At 35.0% G+C, this 12,241-nt stretch overlaps 1 protein-coding gene across 1 annotated transcript in view; it reads left to right on the top strand.

The window, feature by feature from the left end:
* The window catches only part of SP4 (Sp4 transcription factor), an 86,658-nt gene that overhangs the window by 46,968 nt on the left and 27,449 nt on the right, over nt 1-12,241 (top strand). Inside the window, exons 4-5 of the mRNA XM_002818162.5 lie at nt 2,005-2,233; nt 6,869-7,068. Coding sequence (XP_002818208.1) covers nt 2,005-2,233; nt 6,869-7,068 — 429 coding nt within the window. The remainder of the gene's footprint in view (nt 1-2,004; nt 2,234-6,868; nt 7,069-12,241) is intronic.

Below are 12,241 nucleotides of genomic sequence, written 5' to 3'. Positions count from 1 at the left end.
AGCTCCCCGACCCTTTTTTTGTATTATTATTATTATTTTTTTTTTTTGAGACAGAGTCTCACTCTTGACGCCCAGGCTGGAGTGCAGTGGCACAATTTCGGCTCACTGAAACCTCTGCCTCCCGGGTTCAAGCGATTCTCCTGCCTCAGCCTCCCAAGTAGCTGGGACTATAGGCGTGTGCCACCACAGCCGGCTAATTTTTTGTATTTTTAGTAGAGATGGGGTTTCACCATGTTAGCTAGGATGATCTCCATCTCCTGACCTCGTGTTCCACCTGCCTCAGCCTCCGAAAGTGCTGGGATTACAGGCATGAGCCACCACGCCCGGCCTGAAAGAAACCTTTTATTTTGTATGCAGGACTGGCATGTTTGTTTCTGCTAGCGTATTTTATTCTTTTTTTGAGACAGAGTCTCACTCTGTCGCCCAGGCTGCACAATCTCAGCTCACTGCAAGCTCCCCCTCCCAGGTTCACGCCATTCTCCTTCCTAAGCCTCCTGAGTAGCGAGTAGCTGGGACTACAGGCGCCCGCCACCACACCCGGCTGATTTTTTGTGTTTTTAGTAGAGACCGGGTTTCACCGTGTTAGCCAGGATGGTCTCGATCTCCTGACCTTGTGGTCTGCCATCTCAGCCTCCCAAAGTGACATATTTTATTCTTGTATTGCCACTGAACTCAGCAGAGATGAATTGGTAACAGTAGCTACCATGTAATGAGCAATTCTGTGCCAGCACTCTGGTAGAGGATTTGTAAATTAACCTACTTAATACTTACATCAACTTTCTGATGTAGAAACATTCTTTCATAAATTGGTATTTTCTTTTCAGTCCATTCACATACTTGTTATTCCCACACCTGATGGGGAGAATGTAGAACTGTGTGAAAGAAAAATAATTATAAGGCATTGTAGGCCGGGCACGGTGGCTCACACCTGTAATTCCAGCACTTTGGGAGGCCGAAGCGGGTGAATCACCTGAGGTCAGGAGTTTGAGACCAGCCTGGCAAACATGGCAAAACCCTGTCTCTACTAAAATACAAAAAAAATTAGCTGGGCATGGTGGCACGCGCCTGTCATCCCAGCTACTAGTGAGGCTGAAGCAGGAGAATCACTTGAACCCAGGAGGTGGAGGTTGCAATGAGCCGAGATCGTGCTACTGCACTGCAGCCTGGGTGACAGAGCAAGACTCCGTCTCAAAAAAAAAAAAAAAAAAAAAAAAAAAGCATTGTATTTCAGGATAATGTTAAGCCATGCAAATAGATTTTTTTGTTGTTGTTTTATTGTGCATTATTTATTATATTTTTCCCAAAGTGAAGAAGCCAAGCTGGTATGTATACTAATCTGAGCAATGAAGTCTAAGCTATATAACATGAGTGAATAAAGTAATAATATCTTTAATGTCTTTTTATGATTACAGTGACAGTATGTAGTAATCTTGGGTGGTTTTGCATTTTAAAAACCACTTTATGTATACACTAAAAAAAGTCGAATCAATAAAGAGATGTTTATTTAAACTATTTAGGAATGCAAGATGTCCATAAAACTTAATCCTTTGTTTAGTGACTTTTCACTCCTGTATTTTCTTGTTGTGATAAGATATGTTGCTTACTGTGGAAATGGTAATAAAGCTTTGTGTTTATATAACATCTTTTATCTTAGGATCTCAAAATGCTTTTAGACTATCTCATGTATCCTCATAGTATTTTAGTGAGTAGGTAAGTGGCAAGTATTATCTTCATTTTACAGATGGAGAGAGAAATTAAGCCACAAAGTGGGTTAAATGATTTATGTATATAGTTCCGTCATCTAGATACATAGGCAACCTGAGCCACTAAAGTAAGAATACTGTATTTTAGAAGGATTGACATAGTATAAACCATTAACCCCTTAGTTTTTGTACTTTACACAGACTGTTAGAAAAAATTTATTATGCACATGGAATTTTTTTTTAATCCTATCTTTAGGTGTAGAAAACAATACAATACTTCTTTATTTTTCTTCCTTTTTAGGTCAGCAGCAAGGACAAGATGGAGTAAAAGTCCAGCAAGCTACTATAGCTCCTGTAACTGTAGCAGTTGGAGGAATTGCTAATGCCACGATAGGTGCTGTTAGTCCTGACCAACTCACACAAGTGCATTTGCAGCAAGGCCAGCAAACTTCTGATCAAGAGGTACAACCTGGCAAGAGGCTTCGAAGAGTTGCCTGTTCCTGTCCTAATTGTAGGGAAGGAGAAGGAAGGTAAATGCTCTATTTTTCAACTGTGTTTATTTGGAAGGCATAAAACAGGAGTTAAAACCAAGTAATTGGCTGGGAATGATGGTCACTAGAACCTCATTACCTTTGTAGCCTAGAAGTTGATATATAATATTAGAAAGGGAATTAAGTTGGGCTATTTTAGGAATGAAATTTGAGTGGTCCTCCGCCTTGTTCCTTTCACTTTTAAAAAATATTTTTTCTTTCTTCCCTGCCCCTCCCCCACCCCAACAAGATGGAGTGTCACTCTGCCACCTAGGCTGGAGTGCAGTGGTGCAATCTCAGCTCACTGCAACCTCTGCCTCCCGGGTTCAAGCGATTCTCCTGCCTCAGCCTTCTGAGTAGCTGGGATTAGTTATAGGTGCCCGCCACCACACCCGGCTAATTTTTGTATTTTTAGTAGAGACGGGGTTTCACTATGTGGGCCAGGCTGGTCTCGAACTCCTGACCTCAGGTGATCCGCCCACCTCAGCCCCCAAAGTGCTGGGATTACAGGTGTGAGCCACCGTGCCCGGCCCATTTTTTTCTTTTTCATAAAATTTTTACGTAACTTTATTGATATAAAACTCATTCATGCACCATACAGTTCACCCATTTAAAGTGTACAATTCAGTGGTTTTTAATATATTCAGAGCTGTGCAAACATGACTACAATCAATTTTAGAGTGTTTTCATCATCCCCAGAATAAATTCTATATCTTTTTTAAGCATCACCCCCTATCCCAACCCTCCCATCCTAGACAACTAATTCCTGTCTTTGTAGATTTGCCTTTTCTGGACAATTCATATAAATGAAATCATGGTCTTTTGTGACTGGTTTCTTTTAACATAATGTTTTCAAGGTTCAGCCGTATTACAGTATGATCAATACTTCATTCCTTTTTAGGGACAAATAATATTCTGTATGGATATACAATATTTTTGTTTATCTTGTCAGTTGAAGGACATTTGGTTTTATCCACCCACTGGTCGTTATGAATAATACTGCAGTAAACATTTGTGTAGAAGTGTTTGTGTGGACATATGTTTTCATTTCTCTTGTATTTATATGAAATTACCTAGAAATGGAATTTCTGGGTCATATTGTAACTCTATGTTTAACCATTTGAGGAACTTACCGACTGTTTTCCAAAATGGCTGTACCATTTAACATTTCCATCAATAGGGTATGAAGGTTCCAGTCTGTCTAGATCATTCATTGCCAGTACTTGTCATTATCTGACTTTATGATTAAAGCTATCCTAGTGGGTTTGAAGTGATATCTCACTGCGGTTTTGTTTTGACTGATACTAATGATATTGAGCATCTTTTCTTGTTCTTATTGGCCATGTTTGTATCTTTGGAGAAATATTTATTTGGATCTTTTGCCCATTTTAAATTATATTATTTATTTTTCATTATGGAATTGTCTCTTTATATATTCTAGATACAAATTCCTTATCAGATATACGATTTGAAAATATTGTCTCCTGGCTGGGTGCAGTGGCTCACGCCTGTAATCCCAGCACTTTGGGGGGCCAAGGCAGGTGGATCACCTGAGGTCAGGAGTTCGAGACCAGCCTGACCGGCATGGAGAAACCCTGTCTCTACTAAAAATACAAAATTAGCCAAGTATGGTTGTGCATGCCTGTAATCCCAGCAACTCGGGAGGCTGAGGGAGGAGAATTGCTTGAACCCAGGAGGCGGAGTTTGCAGTGAGCCGAGATCGCGCCACTGCACTCCAGCCTGGGTGAAAGAGTGAAACTCCATCTCAACAAAAAAAAAAAAGAAAGAAAGAAAAAAGAAAAATATTGTCTCCCATTGTGTGAATTGTCTGTATACTTTATTGATAGTGCCTTTGCACCAAAGTTTTAATTTTGAAGTCTAGAGTTTTCTATTTTCCTTTATTGCTTCTGCTTTTGGTATTGTATCTAAGAATTCATTGCCAAATCCGAAGTCATTAAGATTCCTAGTTTGTTTTTTTTTTTTTTTGAAGATAATTTTATAGTTTTTACTCTTACATTTAGGTCTTTGATTAATTTGGAGTTAATTTTTATATATGGTGTTAGGTAAGGGTTCATTAAGCACCAGTTGTTGAAAAGACTGTCCTTTCTCCATTGAATGTTCTTGGCACGCATGTCAAAATTAGTTGACCATAGAACATGGATTTATTTCTGGACTTTCAGTTCTATTCCATTGATCTGTATGTCTGTCTTTATGTCAGTCCACACTGTCTTGAGTACTTTGGATTTGTGATAACTTTTGAAATCGAGAAATGTGAGTCCTGCAGCTTTGTTATTCTTCAAAATTATACTGACTCTTTAGGGACACTTGCAATTCCATGTGAATTTTAGAATCAGTTTGTCAGTTTCTATAAAGAAACCAGATGGTATTCTGATGGAAATTGCATTGAATCCGTAGATCACTTTGGGGACGGTTGCCAGCTTAACAATGTTACATCTTTTGGTCCATGCACATGGGAAGTATTTCTGGTTATTTAATTTTTAACTTCTTTCATCAATGTTTTATAGTTTTCAGAGTATACATTTTGTACTTTTGTTAAATTCCAATTTTATTTCTGATGCTATTATAAGTTGAACTGTTTTCTTGATTGTTCATTACAAGTATTTAGAAATACATTTTTTAATGTATTAATCTTTTATCCTGCAACTTTTGCTGAACTTTTTGATTAGTTAAAACAGTTTTTTTGTTTGTTTGTTTGTTTTTTTAGTGGAGTCTTTAGGATTTCTGTGTATAAGGTCATGGAATCTGTGAACAGAGATAGTTTTTACTTTTTCCTTTCTACTCTGCAGGAGTTCTGTTTCTTTTTCTTACTTAGTTTCTCTGCCTGGAACCTCTGGTACAATGTTGACAGTGTGCTTGTATTTTGTTGAGGATTTTTGCATCCATATTCATAACAGATATGTCTGTGGTTTTCTTTTTGTGATGTTTTTATCTGATTTTGGTAATGATAATACTGGCCTCATAGAATGAATTGGAAAGTATTCCCTTCAAACTGGTATTAATTCTTTAAATGTTTTGTGGAATTTACCAGTGAAGCTGTCTGTTCTTGGGCTTTTCTTATGGGTAGTTTTAATTACTAATTCAATCTAGTTGCTTGTTGTAGGTGTATTCTGATTGATTATTTGTTCTTGAGTCAGTTTTAGTATTTTGGTCCGTATTTTTCTAGGAATTTGTCCATCTCCTCTGAGTTACCCAAGTAATTGCCATAGAATTGTTCATGGTATTCCTTTGTAATCCTTTTTGTTTCTATAAGGTTGGTAGTGATATCTCCTCTTTGATTTCTGATTCTAATAATTTGAGTCTTACTTTCTTGGTCAGTCTAGCTAAAGGTTTGTTAGTTTTGTTTACTTTTCCCAAGAATGTCAATGTTTGACATTTATTCTGACCCTAAGAAGGTTCTTCACAGCCTCTTTGCTCACTTCTTTCTGGCAAACTAGCCAACCTGTAGTTAAGCCTTTATTTCCAGTGAATCTGTTAGTCTTCTCCCTATTAGCTGCCTTTTGAAACAATCTCTACTTTTTTTGAGAGTACCCTTAGGCTTGAACTTCTTCACATTGTCTGGCAAATGAAGTCAATTCCTTTGGGAAGAGATTTGGAGCTCTTTGTTTTATGGTGTGTTTCTGAGTTACGGCTCTTGAGCTGGGGGTTGAGACAGTGGCTTTCTTTCTGAGTGACAACCCTGCTTTAAGAGCTGAGTGCCTGGTTGCAGGGGCAGCAATAGCCTCAGGTCTTCTCAACTGGACTCTGCCAGCTTAGAACTTTGACTTTATGAACTATGAATGGGCCAGGTCGAGGGCAACCTGGACCCCAGTATTTTCATCATGCCACATCCAAGGTAGAGCCTGTGTCCCAGGGCTAAGGACTGGGTTCTGCTACACTTGCCTGGAACTTAGCAACAGGCAACCAGGGGTAAGATAAGAAATGCAGACATCTTGCCCCTCCTGGGGCCATAGCCCTCTGACTGGGAGGTGGGAAGAGTAGGAATCATATTCTTGTCTGCACCAGTCTCTAATGTTCCTGTGTGGAGATGGGAGGAAGTAGGGAAAGAGAGAGAGTCTTGGTTCAGATACCACAGACTCTTACTGTTCTTACCAATTTCTGTGAGATTTTCTTGAATAAATGTTTCTTTATTTGCTGTTATTTGCTTTTAGGACCATTTCCAGAGACTTTAAATGGTATTTTTTGCTTTTTTATAATTTTCACTGGGAAACAGATCCATGGAACTCCTCACACTGTCCTGCTAGAAACGAAACTCTGCATCTTACACTTTTAACTGGATTTAGCCATCCTTTTGAAATTTTAGAGAAGTTTCAAGTGCTTTGAAAGGCTTAGAGAAATTTTTTTCCCAAGGAAAGAGCCCACTATGACCAGGAACATGAGTCCATAATAGAGCATAAACTCAAGATTAACACATTTTCATAGCAATTTGGTACACAGACCTGTTTTATTTTTTCTTTAACTGAAAATTTTCTGATTTTAACTACAGTTATGGCATCATGATCAAACAAACCTATTCAGAGAAGCATCATTTAATTACCTTGATTCTTTTTAATTTTTCTATAATTGTAAGCCTACTATTTGGCAGTGTAATTAATGTTCGGTTTTTGTTTTTGCTAGAGGCAGTAATGAACCAGGAAAAAAGAAGCAGCATATCTGTCATATTGAAGGATGTGGTAAAGTTTATGGCAAAACATCTCATTTACGAGCACATCTTCGCTGGCATACTGGAGAAAGACCTTTTATATGCAACTGGATGTTTTGTGGCAAAAGATTCACACGGAGTGATGAGCTCCAGAGACATAGAAGAACCCATACAGGTTAGTTGGTTTATTTTAGGATTTGTACTTTTTACTTACTTCTTCAATTTTTACATGAAAATTTTAGTGATAGTTTAGCTATCAAATTGGAAATATGCAAATGATGGAGAAGGCATTTACTTTAGCAATTATATGGAAGATGTTTAAGATGAACATTTTTAACCTCATTTCTGAGATACATTTTATTCTACTTTTGGTAAACTTTATCAGCATATTTATGAGACCGGGAATTTATTCCATTTGTTTATATTGTATTCTTAGTATGTTGAAATCATACGTTATTTTTCATAAGCGTTTAAATAGGTGAAAAGAGAGTTGAATTATGATCTTAATGGGGACTTTCATTAGTGTGTTTTAGTTTTTTTTTTTTTTAACAAGTCCAGAAAATTCACCAAAGTATCAAGAATAGTATAATAAACATCTAACAACCCTCACTCAGAATGGGCAGTTGTTAATATTATATTTTCTGCTTTTTTTTTTTAAATACAGCAAAGCAATTATAAAGTGAACATCATCTTTATCCTTTCACCTTTCAAAGACTGCAGCTACTATAATATGTCTAAGTTTCATGTACACTTTTAATACTCTTACATATATGATTAATGGATCTACATAAAAAATGTTTTGTATATATTATGAAATGTTACAATGTTGCAGAATTATAAATTTCACTTGTTTTGAGATCTGTTTGTACATATATGTATATTTGCATATATGAATTTCCTTGAACTGCTATATAATATTTTATCACATGAGTCTACCACACTATATTAATTCATTCCCATACTGTTTGAGGTTATTGCTAGGGTTTGTGTGTGTGTGTGTGCTATCACAAACTTAGTTGATGAGAACATGTGTGAGAAGTGGAATTATTGGATCATAGAGAATGGGTATGTTTGGTTTTGCTAGGTAATAGCTAAAGAGTCTCTACAGTGGCTGTTTAACTAGCAGTGATTGATAGTTTCCACTTTGTGCTCACCAATACCCAGTAGTATCAGGCCTTGGAAGTTTTTTTCCATCTAAAATTGTTTCTCATTTTAAAAATTTGTGTTTTTCATGGTTATCCATGAGATTAAGCATCTTTCATATGTGTATTAGTCATTTATGGCTTTGTTTTTTAATTCTGGTTCTCATTTTTTCTTTCAGAAGTTTTGCTTATTTATGTGATTTATATGTTATACTTTTCTCTTTCAATAAAGGACTATTGCTAGTCTTTTATTTTTGTCGTACCTTTTGTCATATGGAAGTCATATTTTTATTTAGTCAAATATAAATATTTTATTTTGTCTTTTGCTTTTTGTTTATAAATTTTTCTTCTGTCCCAAGGTTCTAAAGTCTTAAAAAACAATTTCTTCTAATAGCTTTAAAGTTTTGTTTTTGTAAGTTTGATCTTTCATCAGCTGAAGATTCTTTTTGTTGATGGAATGAAATGAGGATATAATTTTATTTTTCTTCCATATGGAAAGCCATTTCTTAAACAGCCCATTCTGTCTCTATTGTTTGTCCTCTTTTACATAATGTCTCCTTTAAGTGTGGTTCAATTTCTGGTTTCTCTGTTTTGAAGTTTTTATCTATTTGCCAGTTCCTACACCAATGCTCTTACTATATTAATGACTGTGGTTTTATATTAAGTCTTGACTTCTGATTGGGCAATTTTCCTTCTTTCTTTCTTTATTTTTTTTTCTTTTTTTGCCCAGAACACCTACCCTTTTCAGAATATTTAGAATTTGGGACTCAGTATTTCATTATTGAATAAATTAATTTCAATAAATTATTGAATTATACTTTATACTTTAAACCTGTACCAAGATACATGTGGGACAAAGGGAGAAATAAAACCGACATTTCTAAATCAGCTGCTATATTATAGTCAGATATTTGGAATATATTACTTCATTTGATTCTAACAGCAGCAACACTGGCATAGAAATTAGCTCCATTTTAAGATTAGAAAGTATCAGAAAAGAAAAAATTATGAAATCTGTTAAAAATGGTAAATATAAAGTTATTTAATTTGATATACACATAAAGTAGTAATACAAATGAGTACAGATTGAGTACCCCTTATCTGAAATGCTTGGGACTAGAGATGTTCTAGATTTCGGATTTTTTCAGATTTTGCATGTGCACAATGCAATACTTTGGGGATTCATTTTTGTTTCATATATACCTTATACGTAAAGACTGAAGGTAATCTTATACAATATTTTTAATAATTTTATGTGTGAAACAAAGTTTGTGTTAAGTACTTATGTGTGGAATTTTCTACTTGTGAGATCATGTCAACACTCAAAAAGTTTCAGATTTTGGAGCAATTTGGATTTTAGATTTTTGTATTAGGGATGCTCACCCTGTGTTAGTATAGCGTCGCAATCCCTGAAAAAGTTAGCATTATAGTAAAGCTATGAATTTTAATTTTAAAAAAGATAATTTGAAATCTTTCTGTATAGTATACACACCATTGACGTTGACAAATATGATTGATTAAAAGTTAATCCCATACCAATTGTTGATATCTGTTTTAGAAAAATACTCTACTATTTAGGTCTGTATGAAAGGTTGCAGTGTTTCCATCCTGGATTAGCAGTGGGATAAGTTAGGGAAGCCAAGAAAATTTGCTACTTTGTTTGATTTGGAACCTCACATTATGATTGCTTCATTTTGTCTGAGAAATGATGAGTTGGTAAAGTCCCTCTTTCTTACACATCCACACACTTGAGATACACAAATTTATTCAATAATTTATATATACATATACTTCAAAACCAAATATTATGATTTGGGGCATATCTTTAAAAAAAGATTCACACCATTATTATCTACTGGATTGACAATTCATAATCCAATATACTTTAAGCTTACTTTCAGTGGTTCAAACATCTTAAATATATCATACATAAAATTGTTTAATTAAAACAGGTTGACACTAAAAAATGTTAAGTTTAATATCAGTATACTTAAAATTGTTACTTTTAAAGATTTAACAGAGTAACTCCTGTTTGTTAAATTTGTCTAAAAGAATATGAAAAAATATATTTTGAAATAAGTATTGATTAAGCATTTAATATGTTAAGTTGAAAGCCTTAACCATTCATAGCAACAACTGTGCTTTATTTGATGTCTAACCACTACTACGAATAGAAACTTATTGACTTGGCTATGAATGAATGGAGTTGATTTGTATTCGCTGCTGAAAATAGTGATCTGTTTGCTTTTTAAAAAAATTTGTAAAGGTTTTCAAAACAATACATGCATATGGTATTTAAAAATGAAATCACAGAAAAGTTTACTGTAATAAGGAGGTTCTTTGCCCCACCCCTGTCCTGCTGTCCAGAGAAAATCATAGCTAACTATTTTAACTATTTTTGCATCTTTGTTCTTTCTAGGATGACTGTCATGTATCTAAATCATATACTTACACACTGTTATCTATTGATCTATCAATATTTTATACTATCTATTGAGTTCTTGCATTTAGAATTAAGGATTTACTTCACTTTGCACCATCTGAAGACATTAAGATTCTTTTGAAAAACTGTATGCAGGCCATTCTCTCTTAACTCACCACTCTATTTCCAATAAAGTTAGACAATGCCTTTTCTTTTTTCTTGTATTGTTTGACTTTACCTGAAATAATCTGTATTTCAAGTTTTTAAGAGCAATGTGAATTCCATTCACATTTTCCTTTTTTCTGGAGCCTTCCATCTTTCTAATGAACATGAACAGTTTCTTCTGTAGACCTGTTCCAGGGGTATTATCTTGAGATTTTTCTTCCCTTCTCTGTTCGTTTAGATCTCATATTGGTTCTCAAGATCTCATGTTTTCATTTTTCTTGGTCTACTCTCTTCGTTGCTGGAAAACGTGCTGAAATGCTTCCTAATGAAAAGCATGGGGAAGTAAATTTGTCTAAAGAATTATTTTCTCTTTCTACTTAATTTGGTTGTTTGGCTAATACAGTATTCTAGATTGAAAATTACATTCTCTTAAAACATTGGCACAGCTCTATTGTTTTCTTTCATCTGTTTTGTCAACAAGAGGTTTGTTATTTTTTCTTATTTTCTTTTTTCTTCTGTAGGTGACCTGATTTCTCCCCTGCAACTTTATTTTTCTTTTGAAATAATTTTACACTTAGAGAAGAGTTGCAAAACTAGCATAGAGTTCTCATACCATTCACCAAGCTTCCCTTAATGTAAACTTCTTGTATAACCACAGTACCTTATGAGAATTAAGAAATTAACATTGTTGCAATACTATTAATTACACTTTCCACCAGTATACCTTTTCTTTTCCAGGATTCAGTCTGGAATAACACACTGCATTTATTTGTCATGTTTCCTTAGTCTCCTGTAATCTGTGACTTTTCCTAGTCCTTTCCTTGTCTTTTATCACCTGGACACATTTGAAAGTGGGTTTTGGTGTTTTTAGAATGTCTCTCAATTTGGGTCTGTCTAATGTTTTCTAATGATTAGACTAAGGTTGTGAATTGTCATGAGAAGAATAGCACATTAGTGTCTTTCTCATATCATATAAGAGGAAGTATGTAATGTGATTATCTCATTATTGGTGATGTTAACCCTGATGCACTGGTTAATGTAGGGTGTGCCACATTTCTTCACTGTAAAGTTACAGTTTCTCTCTTTCCATATTGTTTGTTAGAAGCAAGTCACTAAGTTCAGTCCACATTCAGGGGGAAGAGAATTAAGCTTCACCTCCTGAAGGGAGAAGTATCGAAGAATTTGTGGACATATGTTAAAACCACCACAATAATTACTATTTTAGAGGAGTTTGGGGGGCTTTTTTACAAATAAAATACTAAAGCTTCACTTTTAGCATTCCTCAGTGGATCTTGCCTGCAGCAGTTATTACTGTGATGTTTGAAAGATCATTTTTAATTTTCCTTGTTCTTTGTACCACTTATACTTTCGTCTCCAATTATTTATGCAATCATTTATTTACATTGGTCTCATGAGTAGTTCTTTTGTTCTTTGGGTTACAATTCAATACTACCATTTTCTTGCTCAAATTGTTTCACCTTTGGCCATTGGAAGGTCTTTCACATTAGTTCCTGTGTCTTCTTGAAGTGCCCCTGTTTTGTTTTTAACTCTAAGGGCGCCTTTTAATCTGTGGTGTTCTGCTAATTTCATGATGCTGTATCTAAGAATAGATTTTTATT

Source organism: Pongo abelii, chromosome 6 (assembly GCF_028885655.2).
Source record: "Pongo abelii isolate AG06213 chromosome 6, NHGRI_mPonAbe1-v2.0_pri, whole genome shotgun sequence".
Taxonomy (NCBI): domain Eukaryota; kingdom Metazoa; phylum Chordata; class Mammalia; order Primates; family Hominidae; genus Pongo; species Pongo abelii.
Note: the sequence above shows the minus strand (reverse complement) of the source record. Positions and strands in the feature narration are given on the sequence as shown.